We start from the raw sequence: 17,724 nt of genomic DNA, 5'->3' as shown, positions 1-17,724 counted from the left end.
CCGACTTAGAAAAAGGGTCTGGAGCTTCTTTGGGGCGACCCGGAGCGACCTGCATAGACTTCAATGATATGAAGTCTGTGCCGGTCGCTCCGAGGTCGCGGTGCGAGCAGCGCACCGCGACTTCACAGGTCGCCCCCCGGGAAGTAGCGTCGCCCCAGTGTGAACGGGGGCTTACTGTTGTTGTGTGTCTCCAAGTATGGAAAAAATTAGCAGTGATTGTGCACCAAAATACTTTACCCAGGGCCCTGTGCTTGTAATTAAGACTCTGTCACAAATGTCCTGCGATTCCCTACTATAAACACAGCAAAAAGTATTCACACAGCATAAATGTAAAATAATAAGAATAATTCTAATCCAAAGCCGACTATGCAGAGATGATATAGCATATGTTCTGTGTTCACAACGAATGGCCCTCTACACCAAATATTTCAGTTAGGATCGTGGATACTGCAGGGATGTACCAGCTTTCTATACCTTTTCTATTTATTATTATTTCAGGTACTTATATAGCGCTGCCAATTTTACAAAGCGCTTTACATATACATTGTACATTCACATCAGTCCCTACCCTCAAGGAGCTTACAATCTAAGGTCCCTAACTCACATACATACAGAGTAGGGCCAATTTTTTTTTTTTTAACCTACCAGCATGTCTTTGGACTGTGGGAGGAAACCGGAGTACCCGGAGGAAACCCATGCAGGCACAGGGAGAACATGCAAACTCCAGGCAGGTAGTGCGTGGTTGGGATTCGAACCAGCGACCGTTTTGCTGCTAGGTGAAAGTGCCAACCACTACACCACTGTGATTTTTTATCTTTTGAGTCCAATGATGAGCTCTTTTACTAAAGAGGACTTCGTATAAAAGATACAAATATAAAATAAATGACCTCTGAACCTGTCTCAATATTTGAAAGGAACATATGATAGGGTGAATATTGCCCCTCAATTAGGAGGTTGTAAAATGACCACATTCATCATTATATGTGTCTTCCTACTCTATGTGATATTAAAGTGAATACAGAAGTCAGATATATATTTTGTCTAGGTCTGACCATGTGGTTGATCGGATGGAATTATCAGCACCAGTGTATGGATACATTAGGTCAGTGATTATGTTCTCACTTATTAGTCATGTAATCTACAACATAATACACTGCAAAAGACCCTATTTATACAAAAGTATATGTCCTTTAGACCCTATCTTTGGTAAAACAGGATATGATATCACCACTTATGCCCCGTACACACGTGCAGATTATCTGAAGACTTTTGTCTGTAGACTTACCAAAACCATATAATATGAGGTCAAACCTAAACACTTTCAATTTGTATGCAATCCGGCAGGCCCTTGCACTATATAGAAAAGGTAACAAAAGTCTTCAGATAATCTGATAGTGTGTACGGGGCATTAGTTTTTAGTATAGCACCAGTATTTCTAAAAATGTACTATGCTATATATCCAATGAAGGGTATTATCATCATAACAAATTAATCAGCCAAATGATCTGGAGTCTATCCTGTGTGAATCAGCCAAAACAAGTGTATTATAATAAATAGAATTATAATATTAATCATTTTTCGCTAATTATTCCTGTGCCAGTTCTGTGAATTTAAAACATACAAGGAAAATTAAATAGGCAGAGTAAGTGCATACAGAGAAAATATGATGGTTTAAAGAAAAAAACCTCATTAAAGCAGAGCATTTTGCATGAATGCTACCATGTAGATGGCAGTCATGTCATTACTACATTTATCACATTGATGTCGTCCTGCACTGCGCTGCATCATGTCTGTGAAGCAGAGTTCCCTTTTTTTTTCGGACACAATAAGTAAACTTAGTTTTAGTTGCCATATGACAGCTGATGATGTAATGACATTTGGTGCTGATGCAGAATGTCTGCAGCTCCACATTTCCAGAGTCAGGCTGGTTAGCAGAAGTAAAGTAATTTTACTATTTTATACTGGACTTAGGAACCAGGGAGGTCTCATCCAAGTCACCCAAATCTACAAATCTGCTACCCACTGTGTAGGTGCATACAGAAAATTATTTTATTTTACTTTTTATTTTGTAGATAATTTTACATCATACAAGTCACCTAAATCTACAAATATTCACAGTGTAGGTGCATACAGAAAATTATTTTAATTTTACTTTTCTTTTATTATTTTTTTTTTTTGTAGATAATTTTACATCATCCAAGTCACCTACATCTACAAATCTGCTACCCACTGTGTAGGTGCATACATAAAATCAATTTTTATTTACTTTTTCTTTTATTATTATTTTGTAGATAATTCTACATCATACAAGTCACCTAAATCTACATATCTGCACAGTGTAGGTGCATACAAAAAATTATTTTAATTTTACTTTTCTTTTATTTTTTTATTTTTTATTTTTTTAATCATTTTACATCATCCAAGTCACCTAAATCTACAAATCTGCTATCCATTGTGTAGATGCATACAGAAAATTATTTTATTTTTACTTTGTTCTTTTATTATTTTTTTTTTTGTAGATAATTTTACATCATCCAAGTCCCCTAAATCTACAAATCTGCTACCGACTGTATAGGTGAATACAGAAAATTATTTTTTATTTTACTTTTTATTTTGTAGATAATTTTACATCATACAAGTCACCTAAATCTACAAATATGCACAGTGTAGGTGCATACAGAAAATTATTTTAATTTTACTTTTCTTTTATTATTTTTTTTTGTAGATAATTTTACATCATCCAAGTCACCTAAACCTACAAATCTGCTACCCACTGTGTAGGTGCATACATAAAATCAATTTTTATTTACTTTTTCTTTTATTATTTTTTTGTAGATAATTTTACATCATACAAGTCACCTAAATCTACATATCTGCACAGTGTAGGTGCATACAGAAAATTATTTTAATTTTACTTTTCTTTTATTTTTTTATTTTTTATTTTTTTTAGATAATTTTACATCATCCAAGTCACCTAAATCTACAAATCTGCTATCCATTGTGTAGATGCATACAGAAAATTATTTTAATTTTACTTTGTTCTTTTATTATTTTTTTTTTTGTAGATAATTTGACATCATCCAAGTCCCCTAAATCTACAAATCTGCTACCGACTGTATAGGTGCATACAGAAAATTATTTTTTATTTTACTTTTTATTTTGTAGATAATTTTACATCATACAAGTCACCTAAATCTACAAATATGCACAGTGTAGGTGCATACAGAAAATTATTTTAATTTTACTTTTCTTTTATTATTTTTTTTTGTAGATAATTTTACATCATCCAAGTCACCTAAACCTACAAATCTGCTACCCACTGTGTAGGTGCATACATAAAATCAATTTTTATTTACTTTTTCTTTTATTATTTTTTTGTAGATAATTTTACATCATACAAGTCACCTAAATCTACATATCTGCACAGTGTAGGTGCATACAGAAAATTATTTTAATTTTACTTTTCTTTTATTATTATTTTTTTTTTTTTAGATAATTTTACATCATCCAAGTCACCTAAATCTACAAATCTGCTATCCATTGTGTAGGTGCATACAGAACATTATTTTAATTTTACTTTGTTCTTTTATTATTTTTTTTTTTGTAGATAATTTTACATCATCCAAGTCCCCTAAATCTACAAATCTGCTACCGACTGTATAGGTGCATACAGAAAATTATTATTTTTTCTTTTCTTTTATTATTTTTTTTGTAGATAATTTTACATCATCCAAATTACCCAAATCTACAAATCTACTACCCATTGTGTAGGTGCATACAGAAAAATATTTTCATTATTTTATTGTAATATATTTTATTTTGTAGATAATTTTACATTGATGCATGAAGCTCTTACAACAAGTAACAGAACAATGCTCCTGACTGCTCCTGTGTAATAAATATATGGTTAATAAAAGAGGCTCAGCAGGGTAACTATAATTAGAGGCTCCTATATGCTGCATTTAGCCGGTGCCTATACATTGTTAGCAGCCTGTCACAGTTATTTCCAGGGACATATTTGTCATATTGAAATGTAGCAGGTAAATGCTATCATAGCATTAAATGAATTAAACTAAATTCCAAAGAATTTTTGCTGCAAATTCAGATATTAGATATTGATAAATTAACCAGCTATGGGATATGAATGGTGAACATTTAATGTCACATTAATAAAGGACTATAAACTAGGACATTGATATAGAGATAGCTAGTACTGAAAATCAGAGACATCAAGGGAGAAAAATGTCAAAGGACAAATATTAAAAACCTGTGTCTGCCATGGAAATGAGAGGCAGGTGACAAATTAGTATACGCAGTTTTTCATCAGCTGCTGATCGGCATCCAATCACATCATAGATGGCAGCTAATCCTCAACTGCAGGGACAGATCTAGATTTTGAAGACTTGTCCCTGGAAAAGTTCCCATTATCAATTCTACCTAACAATTTTTTTTAATGCATGCTAAATTCCCTTCCACCCTTTTATTGTTTTTTAGGCTTTCAAGAAAATGTTAATCAAATCTTCTCGAATACTATTTTTTAAATTTAAAGCCAGTTTTGGGGACACATCAGAAAAAAAAAAAGAAAAGAAAAGAAAACAGAGTCTTGTCTCCCTGAAATTGATCCCCTTCTCACCTTCATCCTCCTCCAGCGAATTCATACACGGGAAGTATCCGGCTAGTGCTTCGAAGGAGGCGGACAGGCTGCTGCGGCTCTGGGATCGCTGCATTCGGAGCCCCGCTGCCCTTTCCCGCTGTTGCCTCTGCTCCCTGCCCATCTTGGACGAACCCCTGTACAAGATCCGAGGCGTCTTGGCGGATGACTGAGGGGCTCAGCAGGTAGAAAGTCTGAGAGCTGCAGATCCCTTGCTCTCCGTCCAACAGCCTGCTGCCAGTCCTTGGCTCTCCTTTTAGCATTCGTTGTGTCTTGGGCATTCACTTTGCCAGCAATCCACATCCACCGGTGCCTGCTCTGGGTGCAGCTGGTACACTGTGATTTGTAGCAGGTAGCTTCGCTCAGTGTTGTACTTCTAGGAGGGTCAGATGAGGATCACAAGGGATGCTGAGGATCACAGGGGATGCTGAGGATCAGATGGTCCCTATAGGATGGCAGTGTCTCTACAGATGTGCTGTGATTGGCAATGCACACTGTGCGGCTGCTTCTCCTCTACAAACACATGCTTTACCTCCAGCTAGTGTCTGTCTCAGTGCGCTCAGCTCTGCCTCTTCTCCTCCTCTCTGGTACCAATCAGTGATCAGTACAGGAGCTATGAGCCAGCCATGCACTACACTCATCTCCCCCCTCCCGTTTCTCCCTTAAACTGACTTCCTGTTGGTTGCTGGCTCTGGCAACAAGTCTCCGTGTGCCTGGAAATGAGATGCTGAGTCCTTTCCAGTTACCAGGAGCCCTGCTGATGCCACTGACACAGCAGAGAGACAAGAGGTACACAGCGTCATGATGCTGCACTAACAATGCAGTAATGAGCTTTGCTGCAGCCACTCCAAAGGAGAAATGTCAGGGAAAGTATGTACCCGTGTGATGGCTCCCTGCCTAGAAGAGCCCATGGTGGTGACAGTTCAAAGACACTTTTCTCTCTAAATAGCTGGCTGCCCAAAATGCACAAACAGGGAAAATATTACAAAAAACATTACAGATAATTCAAACGTGCAACAAACGCAGTATTGTAACAATATAACACTATACGAGCGTCTCCCGGAGAGGCTGGTGGCAGTATACCCGCATCGGCACATACAACGTCACAAAGGAGACACATATGTTATAGTCTTTTGAAACAGCCATATGATCTCAGCATCTCTTTGATTTCACATATGGGGAGAATAGAAGATATCTAATGCTCCTGCTGCCATAACTACACGGAATCGCCTGAAGAAGCACCTTGACAGGTACCCTGCCCCACTTCCGGGAGACGGCGCCGCGGCGCCGTCCCTCGGAAGTTTGTCCCCCTCCTCCTTCCCCCGCTGCCAAGCCAATCTGAACATGCAGCACGCTTTGCACATGCGCAGTAGGGACCCGCCTGTGAAGCCGCAAGGCTTTACTGCCAGGTTCCCTGACCGGCAATGGCGGCGGCGGCAGCACCCGACAGCCGATGGAAACATTGGCTGCAGTGCCGACATCGCTGGACTCCAGGACAGGTAAGTGTCCTAATAGTAAAAGTCAGCAGCTACAGTATGTGCTGGGGGGGGGGGGGGCACACGCCCACCCCCACTCGGCAGCGAGTAACCCTGATCCATGGGGCCCGTGGCCATGATTGCCGCAGGCCACCTGCGTTCACTCCCCACTGAGAGAGAACGACGGTCTGCTGTTGTAAACACAGCTGACCGTTCTTCTCTCTGAAATGATCACAGCGCGCCTTCTATATAGGATCACAGGTCTCTGTGGTCATTTCACAAGCCCCTCCCCCTCACACTTAGAAAACACACCCTAGGCTCACACTTAACCCTTTGATCGCCCCTAGGTTAACCCCTTCCCTGCCAGTGTCATTATTACAGTAACAGTGCACATTTTTACCACTGATTACTGTAGTAATGTCACTGGTACCCTCAAAAGTGTAAAAAATGTTAGGTGTCTGATCTGTCCACAGCAATGTCGCAGTCCCGCTAAAAAATCGCAGATCGCCATCATTACTAGTAAAAAAAAAATAAAAAAAATAAAAATGACATATATCTTTCCCTTAGTTTGTAGACGCGATAACTTTTGCGCAAACCAATCAAAATACACTTATTGGGATTTTTCTTGTAGCTGAATAATAATTGGCCTAAAAGGATGAAAAAATTAGATTATAGTTATTAGTTATATAGCAGAAAGTGAAAATCTATATATATATTTTTTTCAGAATTGTCGCTATTTAATTTGTTTATAGCGCAATAAATAAAAATCGCACAGGTGATGAAATACTACCAAAAGAAAGCTCTATTCGTGGGAAAAAAAGAACATCAATTTTATTTGGGTACAGCGTCACACAACCACGCAATTGTCTGTTAAAGTAACGCAGTGCCGAATTGCACAAAACAGCCTGGTCATTAAGGGGGCAAATCCTTCTGGTCCCAGAACTGGTTAAATGGACTTGTGCTACTGTAAACTAGACCCTGCATATTGCTACTTATTGATTTACTGCCAACTATGGACTCTTTATGGACTTAGCCACCTGCCTAAGGTATGACTGCCTCATGGGCCACTAATCAGAGGCACTAGAGAACTTTGTGAACCCAGGCTGAAATCACTATGACAAGCCTGGGTTCACACAGGAGCGGTGCGGGAAACTGCATGCAATCTGGACAGGAATCGCATTACTTGTGAAAATACTCGGTTTTAGAACCCATACCGGTATCGGTACAACTCTACGTTTTATCATACAGTTCCATATGACCTCTGAGATAATACTGTGCATTGCAGGCTTAATAACACCAGAGTCTGGTTGTTATTTTATAATGTTGGCAGCCTTGTCTTCTCCAACCCACTCATGTGTCAAACATACATCCAACATGGTATAGTGTCTGTTAAGCTTCTACAAGCACACGGAATAGAGGCAGTGCCTAAAGATTGAGGTCTAGTTATTCATTCCCCAGATGGTATGTACAGATTGCACACATTCTGTATTATATGATTGGTGTGATATTCATCTTGTGTTCAATCTCTGTATATGAGAAGGAATTCATCCAGAACCCAGCACAGGGACTATGAGGAAACAAGTGACCTGTTAGAGAACATCCACACCAGCCCCCTGTGCTAATGGTGGCCATACACCCTTCGATTTTAGTATCCGATCAATGTGTGATTTGATTACAACAATAAAATGTGCAAGCAACTAAATAGCCATAACTTCCCTTCTAATTGATTTGGGCTCAATTCAGACCAGATTCCATCAAATTACATTGATCATCTAGGGTGGAAAGTTATCAAGACACTTTGTTCATAAATACAATCATGTTGTGATTGATTAGATTATGAGATTGCATGGTGGAAACAGGGAAGTGATTGATAACTTATGATCATATCTTACCTATCGATAAAAACCCACTTCCCCCGTGCGTGGCATATTGATTGAATGGGTTATCAACAATCGATCAATTAATCTTATCGGAAGAGATCAATCAATTATTGAAGTGTGCATGCCCACCATAAAATATATGGCATTGGTTTACCCCCCTTCATGACCAGGACATTTTTTTGCGATATGGCTCTGTGTTATTTTAACTGATAATTGAACAGTCATGCAATGCTGTACCCAAATGAAATTTATGTCATTTTTTCCCCAGAAATAGAGCTTTCTTTTGGTGATATTTGATCACTTCTGCATTTTTTTTAAATTGTTTGCGCTATAAACAAAAAAAGACCTACAATTTTGAAAAAAACAAAAAACAAAACCAGTATTTTTTACTTTCTGCTATAAAACATAAAAATGTAAAAAATCTACTTTCTTTATAAATATAGGTCAATATGTATTCTGCTACATAGTTTGGTAAAAATCACAATAAGCGTATATTGATTGGTTTGCCCCAAAGTTACAGCATCTACAAAATATGGGATATATACTGGAATTCTTACTTTTTTTTTTTTTATACTAGAAATGGCAGCTATCAGAGACTTATAGCAGGCTTGCGATATTGCGGCAGGCAGTTCGACACTAACACTTTATAGGAAGCAGTGACACGAATACAGTGATCAGTGCTAAAAATATGCACTGTCACTGTACTAATGGCACTGGCTGGGAAGGAATTAAACATCTAAAGCGATCAAAGGGTTAAATGTGTTCCTAACCAATGTTTGGGTTTACTATGTGTGCTGCTTTTACTAATTGATGTGATGGATATTATTCCCTGCTCTGCAATGACACACAATCCATCACTTTCCCCCTACCAGAACAGAACTCTGCCTTGTCTACATAGGCAGAGCTCCGTTGCATGTCTCTGCCCAACGATCAGCGGGTGCCAGCGGACATCTATTGGCCGGCACCTGCTGATTGGCTTGTGCTGTGTCAAATCACATGTGCCCCATACCCGGAAGTGCCGAATCACATACTAGGTATGCGATACCGCGCAGAGCGGCCGCACTGACGTAGTATATGTACGATGGGCTGTCCGCAAGAGGTTAAAGTGTCACGAGACGATATTTCATTCATGTCTTCGCACTGCATTTTGTGAACACTTGCTTTCTATGTGCCCTTGCCCTAAAGCGGGACTATAAGCACTAAAATGACCTTCTCTTTAGTGGTCCAAGTCCCTCCCCAGTGCCAGAATCTTCACCCTGGGTGCCGGTCTTCAGACATCTCCACTGGCTGGTGTCAGTCATTTGTCCCAGCACTTAAAGAATGTGTCAGTGATGTAACTTGAGCTGTGCATGGACAGGAGTCAGTCCTCCCAGCACTTAAGGAACATATCGGTGATGTAACCTGAGCTGTGCATGCACAGGAGTCAGTCCTCCCAGCACTTAAGGAACATATCGGTGATGTAACCTGAGCTGTGCATGCACAGGAGTCAGTTGTCCCAGCACTTAAGGAACATATCGGTGATGTAACCTGAGCTGTGCATGCACAGGAGTCAGTTGTCCCAGCACTTAAGGAACATATCGGTGATGTAACGTGAGCTGTGCATGTACAGGAGTCAGTCCACCCAGCACTTAAGGAACATATCGGTGATGTAACCTGAGCTGTGCATGTACAGGTGTCAGTCCTCCCAGCACTTAAGGAACATATCAGTGATGTAACTTGAGCTGGGCATGCGCAGCTCAGTTTACATGCCACAGAAGACTAAGAGAAGGCAGGTAGGTGTATTTTTTTGCAGAACAGATATTGCTTGGGTTTCAGGCTATGTTGACAGACACCCAAAGGGTGATATACAGGTTCCAATTTACTGCATTTATTGACATTTTTTTTTACTTTTTTTACAGATATTGCATGTGTAGCACCCTCCTAGGTAGGTGCTAGAAGAGAGAATATAATTTTTGGGGATACTGTAAAAATGCCAAAGGCACATGTGCTCTGGGTTTTTCAGCTGGAGAGCAGGGTCCCGGAGGGAGGGGGCGCCTGCCCTTTCTCTGTAGAAGCTGCCATGTGGCCTCAGGTGGTCGACCTGAGGGCTGGAGGGTCATAGAGAAGCTAAACTCAGAGGTTCTGCAGGGCTGACTGAAGGGGAGACACTGGAGAGGATCTGATTCTGCCTACAGTGAATACAGATCTGTGTTGTGGGGCCTGTTCTGAGAGAGCCATCTCTTCTGAGGAAGAGTCAGTGGATGGGTGTCAGTCAAGGTGATGCTAGAGAATGTTCTGAAGATAAAGTAGTTGCAACAAGCCTTCTGCTAGAGAGAGCAAGAGGACATAATTCTTCCATACAAGTGGCAGTATGGTTAAAGCAGTGTGTCTGCTTCCACAAAGACCCTTGTAAGGCCAAGTGAGATTTGTCCTTATCAACTGTAGTTAGTTCCAGTTGGAGTATCCCACTATTCCCTTCCATCCAAGTTCCACAATAAATATAAAACCAAAACCCCCTGACTGTTTATTGAGTAACGAGTCACTGGGAGTAAGGATGGATGTGTGAACTGTACCTAAGTGACTGTCTGCAGTTAATCAAAGGAGGCCCAAGAAGTCATCACACAGCAAGCCCTACGGGGACAGTGCTACACGTCTCTTCTGTGATAATAGCCTGCCTGTTTGCAGTGTTCTGTTAAATGTCTTCACTTCCACCTTAAGCCTGTGCTGATCTATGCAGATCAATGGATATGGTGTGAACCAGACCCAAGACCACATTGACACATGGTGTACTGTAGTGTATACCCGTGCAGGGCCATGTTTATCCACACAGGGATGCACAGGTGTTCTATGCGTCCATGTGCAGGCAGCCCCATTGATATCAATTGGGACGCAGTAACAGCACGGGCACAGACGCTGCTCCCAATTTTGAGATTTGGGTAGGTGTACGAACCACCAACCTACACACAGTGGATTCAGGGCCAAGGACCTACAATGTTAAACTGGGAGACGGGTCTGTGTGCATCCCAATTGACATGAAAAGGACTGCCTGCACAGAGATGCATGGAGCAACTGTGCATCCCCATGCGAATAAACACGGCCCTGCACAAACGTATACTATAGTACACTGCATGTGTAGGAGGCCTAAAGCTCACCGCACTTGTAATAATGTGACTGTGCAATCTCCTTTAGCTCTTCCAACAACTGTAGCGCAAAGTCCTGCCTGATTGGATATAAATTCATAAACTAGATTAGAAAGGTGCACTTATTACATAGTTTAGGAAAATCTAAAGTTGATTGCAACGTGTATGGTGACCCCCCCTAATCATACAGGTTTCCTTCTAAGCATTTACGTGACAAAAGGCAAGATAGCATGTTGAGGGTCATACACTGTGTTGAACAAACATCCATTTTCCTTGATTCATGCTGCCTCTCTTGTCACAGATAAAGGACCATGAATGGGAACACATTAACACAGATTTCACACAGGCTGATAAGAGGCATTACGGGATCTGATCACACTGAGATATAGAAGTTCTCAGATGGAAATGATCATGTATGTACACCGCTAAGAAGTTTTCTTTTCACTTTATCTGAAAGTCATTTACAAGAAAACGCTTCCCAGAAGTCATTTTCAAGCAACTCTTATTTTTTACTACTGTATGTACATGGGATATTTTTTGTTTTTTATTTTTGATAAATTTGCAAAGATTTCAAACAAACTTCTTTCACACTGTCATTATGGGATATTGTTTGTAGAATTTTGAGGAAAATAATTTAATCCATTTTGGAATAAGGCTGTAACATAAAAAAATGTGGAAAAAATGAAATGCTGTGAATACCTGCACTGTAAGTTATTCTTACAATAATCTTTTTTCGATGTATAATGGGTAATTACATACACAGGTATTATATTTGCTCATTACATGCGTGAGTTCTGCTTCCTTCTAGCACTACACAATGGTTGGGCTTTAATGCTCCTTCGCAAAGTGTCTGAGTCGGCCGACTGACTGAAAACAATGCTCTGTGTGGTTGATCTCTTAATGAACGCAACTGCTGCAAAACACAAGATTAATCAATTACATTGAGCCACTGACATCTCCCTCTAGTGGCTAACGTACAACTCTCTATACACAACAATAAACCCTTAAAATAGGTTTTCTCTTTACATCAGAAAAATCCACTTAATTTAAAGCTGAACTATGGAAAAAATTATAGTCCTGTGTTGGCCGACTGGACTGAGCCCTGTATTGAGAATTGACTGCTCATTTATATTTAGGGGACCAGGTAAAGCAATTTTACTTACCTGATTCCCTGTGCTCCTAGACTGATTCCTGCAGACTATTCTCCCCTATGCTCTGGTGGTCTAAGGTCCTCTGATGTCATCAAGACTGATTGAGGACCCATAGCTCTGCACTGGGTGTGAGGACACTAAGGGATTGTCCCCTGCTGGAGCAAGGGATTGTCCACTGCTGGAGCACAGGGGGAGGGCTGCCTGCTGCAGGAGCAGAGAATCAGTTGAGTAAAAGTGCTTTGCAGTTCCCTAGACAGAAAAAAACAGTAAAACCTTGGGCTAACTTTTACTTTTTCTTGAGTTGTGTAGCACTGCCCCCTTGAGCACTGCTGGATAACACACTCTTGGGTCCACCTGGGTTACTGTTAGCAAAACTGGCCTTCACAGAATAACACTTTACTTCTTAGCTGAGTCAATGATCAGTCCAGGGGTATGTAGTTGTTTTGGTGGTTTCTTTTCAATAGGGATGGGAGAAGGGAATAGTGGGACACTCCAGATCAAACTATTCACAATGGATGAGGACTCCTATCTGAAGATGCAGCCCAGCTGCAGATTCACCTTGCCACTAGATGCATTTAAGTTAAGTCTCTGTACAGACAACTTAGTTGAGTAGATTATCTGCAGGATACCCGGCTAGAATCCCCTTTCACTCCACAGACTCACACCCGTCCTCTGACTATCTTACACCGGGGTCCCCCCCCCTCAGGTCAGCAGGCCCCTAGACACGATCCCCTGTACTCATGATACTGTTTTTCTAGGGTCCCCAGTGTCTCTACCCCTCCAGTCAGTTCTCCTGGACCTATGGGTTCAGTTCCTTTCCTATGGTCCCCAGGCCGACTGCCTGTGACTGACCACGTGCCACTGCTAAAGAGGAGGAGGCAGCCGCAACCCTCCCTCCAGGACTCACCAGCCAAAGACCTTGCAGCACATGTGCTCCTGGCTTTTGTACAGTATCCCATAATGCACTGAGACAGCCAGTCTCTACCAATCACCAGGACTGTTCCAACGCCTGTGTATCTATTGGTCAGGTTTCTTCCCACTGTCCAACATGCCTCCCTATTTGACCAGTGTGAAACACTATCTAGACCCAATGATTCGCAAACTGAGCAGACCTAACTCACAGATCCTGCTCTCTGGTTGGCAGAAAGCAATATAGATTTCCCTGCTGCTCCTCTGATAGGCAGACAGACACAAAAAAACTATACTCTCTCACTAGCACCTACCAAGGAGGGTACTACAGTTGGGTTTTAATCTGTGTTATATGTAAACCTTTGTTTACCTATAAATGGCATATGAGCCCCAAGCGGTACTCTTTATTACTCTGAGTGGCTGGTAAAGATAAACCTCCTAGCCCAGTGGTTGTAAAGGCAGGACATTTTTAACCCTAATGTATTTCCTGCATTAAGGTAAAATATGTCCCAGCAGTTGTGCCGCCTTTCATCCTCCTATATTCACCTGAGCCCTAGCTCGATCCAGTGTTGTGCTCATCTACAGTGACGCCCTACTCTCAATCCCTCTCTTCAGGACACAAAGGCAGCAGAGGGAGCCACTGGCTCCTGCTGCTGTCTATCAAATCCTGTGAGGAGGGTGTGGGGGGACGGAGCCACTCTGTGTGCGTCTATGAAACCACACAAACAGCTTTGGATCGAGCCCGCAGGTGGGCCATCATACGAAGTAGCTTCCTATTAAGGGGCACACAGAGAAGAGGAGGAGTTAGGAGTAGCGGCGGGCGACCCTAGAAGAGGAGGTTCAGGGCCTGCTTTGTGCAATACTATTGCACAGAGCAGGTAAATATAACATTTTTATTATGTAAAGAAACATTATCATTTACAACCCCTTTAAATTACAGAGCTCCCTCTATTACCTGGAAGCTATTACAAAAGTAATACTGTCCTCTGCAAGAGGTTGTGCTCACCCTGGTGATGGGGATCAGCTGCTGGAGGGGACCCTGCTTTTGGCACTGTAGTAGGGCACAATAGTGTGCTAATCACATTGTGGCTTTCTTGGGGGAAGATATGCATGAAAGAGGATGAACACCAAAGGGCCGTGTTAAATCCAGAGAGAAATTGTCCTGATTTTTCATAGGCTGGGATTCATTGCCATTCTGACAACAAGAATACTCAAAGCCATAGGGATTTGGTTGAGCAGGTTAAGACAGTTTTAATTAGTATGTATGATAAAGAAATGTGTGGGTAGTCACTTAAAACCACTAATTAAATACTGCCATCTGACCATGGTATGCTCCTGGGTACTAAGGTATATTAAATTAGTACTACACAAGTAACGTGCAAATTGTTTCAGTCTTGATTAAAGTAGTTGTAATAACAGAAGGTTTTTTTTTAACTTAAAGCGGTGCTCACTGCATCTGAGCACCACAAACCATAAACTCTGTTTAATTCATTTTTAATCTTCAAAGCATACTCCCTCATCCATCCATGTCTCCACGCTTTATTTTGGTGAAAAATCAGTTTGAAAAATACCCCACTAGCATTTCAGGCCGTGGCCATGCCGTGGAAATTTTGATTGTACTTCCTCCTTCTCCCCCCCGACATCACTTCCGCCTTTGCATTGCATCCTGTTTGTCATCACTCCCAGGAGGCTGGAATCAGGAAGAACTCCCAGAAAACTCCCTGGAATCATGAAGGACACAGCAGATTACACTGCGGCTTCAGATGCCCACATCCAAGATGGCCGCGCTCAGACAGTGTTTTTAAAAGTACGATTTTGACAAAAATACAACACTGTACACCTTGTAAGTATGAGAATAGCGGTTCTGTAAAGGCCAATGAATTAGTATTATAGGGGTATTTTTAGTTAAAAAAGGTATGTGAGGCCGGAACTCCGCTTTAATGGCTGCCTTTACAGCAGCATGAGAACCTCAAACACATATGAAAATCCCTCTGGAGGTATCGCAGTGGATTACTTCCGCCAATGGTTCAAGTCAAGATCAAACTGGGAATACATAAGCTCATTCAGAGTCCAGAAGAAGTCTCATAGTGTAGTAGGTTTATTCCATAGATACAAGATGCATAGCAAATACATAAAAATCAATAATCTCACATAGGCAGTTGCTAGTGACCCGGAAAAGCTCAGCAGCAAAATGTCAGTGACAAGTATCCCGTCCCAACGCGTTTCATCCAAAGGGACGTTGTCAAGGGGTACCTTTAGTTGAAATGATTCATGTAGCATTTACTTCCTGGAATCCATCATCCCTTAGCTCAGGAATGCAGGCAGGAGGGTGTGGTTAGCTGAGAAAACCCCTCCTCCTCCTGAAGACTCCTGAGATGTATGAGATCATTTGCCTAAACCTGGAAACTAGTAAGTAACTGAAGAAATGTATAGAAAAAGTTTAACACTTTACAGTGAATATGATATACTTTCCTATCTATTTACTAAAGCTAGCAACATAAGGATTAAAAATAGTCAATGATGACTGAGAGAGTGAAGTTCCGCTTTAAAAACAAATGCAAATTCCCACAATACAGCACAAAGATGGGAATGATATGTGAATTGTAGAGTGATGCACTGCCAAAAGGTAGTGCAAATGTCTTATTTCATGTATTTAGGATCATTAAACCACATGCCAACCACTGAACTGGGAATGTACGTCATGTTTTTTTACGTTAAATACCGTGGTTATGGCTGAAGCTAGATGCCATAACCCCGGTATCATTTTTCTTCCCTGGTGGCCGGCTTTTTCAATAAAAAGTGATCCCAGCAGCAGATTCATGGCAGGATCACTTTTTGAGGCGGTTGGAGCCGTCGTTAATGCCCGGAAGCGATCCGATGCCTGGGAAGGAAGTTGAGTGCGGACAAGATGGCCCTCACTCGCTCTATGCCCTTGGAGGACCAAAACTACTTCTGACATCACTTCCGGTTCTCAGGCTTAAACACATTTTTTTTTTCAAAGTTTTTCTTTGCTTTTAGAGGAAAATGAGAGACCCGGAGTCTTTTTGACCCCCAGATCTCACATTAAAGAGGACCTGTCATGCTTATTTCTTTTACAAGGGATGCATACATTTCTTGTTATAGGAACAGAAGTGATCATAAAATAGAAATTAAAGGGACAGTGTGTAAAAATAAAAAGTAAAATAAATAAGAAAAAAAATTAAAGCGCCCCATAAAAAAAATTAAATAAGAAAAAAAATTAAAGCGCACATAAGCGAACGCATACATAAGTCGTGCCCGCATACGTAAACGATGTTCAAACCACACATTTGAGATATTGCCGCGATCATTAGAACACGAGTAATAATTCTAGCACACAACCCCCCTCTGTAACTGTAAACAGGTAACCTGTAAACATCTTTAAAGCATCGCCTACGGAGAGATTTTTGAGTACCGTAGTTTGTCACCATTCCACGAGCGTGCGCAATTTTAAAGCATGACATGTTAGATATCTATTTACTCAGCGTAACGTCATCTTTCACATTATACAAAAAACTGGTGTATTTTTTTTTTAAATTGCGTTTGAAAGACCGCTGCACATATACAGTGGGACATAAAATATTGCAACAATTGCCATGTTATTTTCTAGGGTCTCTGCTAAAAAAAAAAAATATACAGCATCTCACAAAAGTGAGAACACCCATTACATTGTTATAAATATTTGATTATACCTTTTCATGTGACAACACTGAAGAAATGACACATTGCTACAATGTAAAGTAGTGAGTGTACAGCTTGTATAACAGTGTACATTTGCTGTCCCCTCAAAATAACTCAACACACAGCCATTAATGTCTAAACCACTGGCAACAAAAGTGAGTACACCCCTAAGTGAAAATGTCCAAATTGGGCCCAATTAGCCATTTTCCCTCCCCGGTGTCTTGTGACCCATTAGTGTTTCAAGGTCTCAGGCGTGAATGGGGAGCAGGTGTGTTAAATTCGGTGTTATCGCTCTCACTCTCTCATACTGGTCACTGGAAGTTAAACATGGCACCTCATGGCAAAGAACTCTTTGAGGACCTGAAAAAAATTATTGTTGCTCTACATAAAGATGGGGTAGGCTATAAGAAGATTGCCAAGGCCCTAAAACTGAGCTGCAGCATGGTGGCCGAGACCAAACAGTGGTTTAACAGGACAGGTTCCACTCAGAACAGGCCTTGCCATGGTCGACCAAAGAAGTTGAGTGCACATGCTCAGCGTCATATCCAGAGGTTATCTTTGGGAAATAAACGTATGAGTGCTGCCAGCATTGCTGCAGAGGTTGAAGGGGTGGGGGGTCAGCCTGTCAGTGCTCAGACCATGCGCCGCACACTGCATCAAATTGATCTGCGTGGCTGTCATCCCAGAAGGAAGCCTCTTCTAAAGAAGATGCACAAAAAAGCTCACAAACAGTTTGCTGAAGACAAGTAGACTAAGGACATGGTTTACTGGAACCATGTCCTGTGGTCTGATGAGACCAAGATAAACTTATTTGGTTCAGATGGTGTAAAGCGTGTGTGG

General features: G+C 41.1%; 1 protein-coding gene across 40 annotated transcripts in view; it reads right to left on the bottom strand.

The window, feature by feature from the left end:
- RIMS2 (regulating synaptic membrane exocytosis 2) overlaps positions 1-17,724 on the bottom strand; it is a gene marked incomplete at its 5' end in the record, with an annotated part of 943,810 nt that overhangs the window by 37,592 nt on the left and 888,494 nt on the right. The window contains one exon of one of the 40 annotated variants that reach the window (XM_082257908.1): positions 4,634-5,063. The exons of the other annotated variants lie outside the window; for them this stretch is intronic. Within the exon in view, the coding sequence (XP_082114034.1) occupies positions 4,634-4,775 (142 nt within the window). Of the gene's footprint in view, positions 1-4,633; positions 5,064-17,724 lie in introns of those variants that run through there. 40 annotated transcript variants of the gene reach the window in all.

This window comes from Pelophylax lessonae, assembly GCF_965119305.1.
Source record: "Pelophylax lessonae genome assembly, chromosome: 5".
NCBI classification, from domain to species: Eukaryota; Metazoa; Chordata; class Amphibia; order Anura; family Ranidae; genus Pelophylax; species Pelophylax lessonae.
This window is presented reverse-complemented; position numbering and strand designations above follow the sequence as displayed.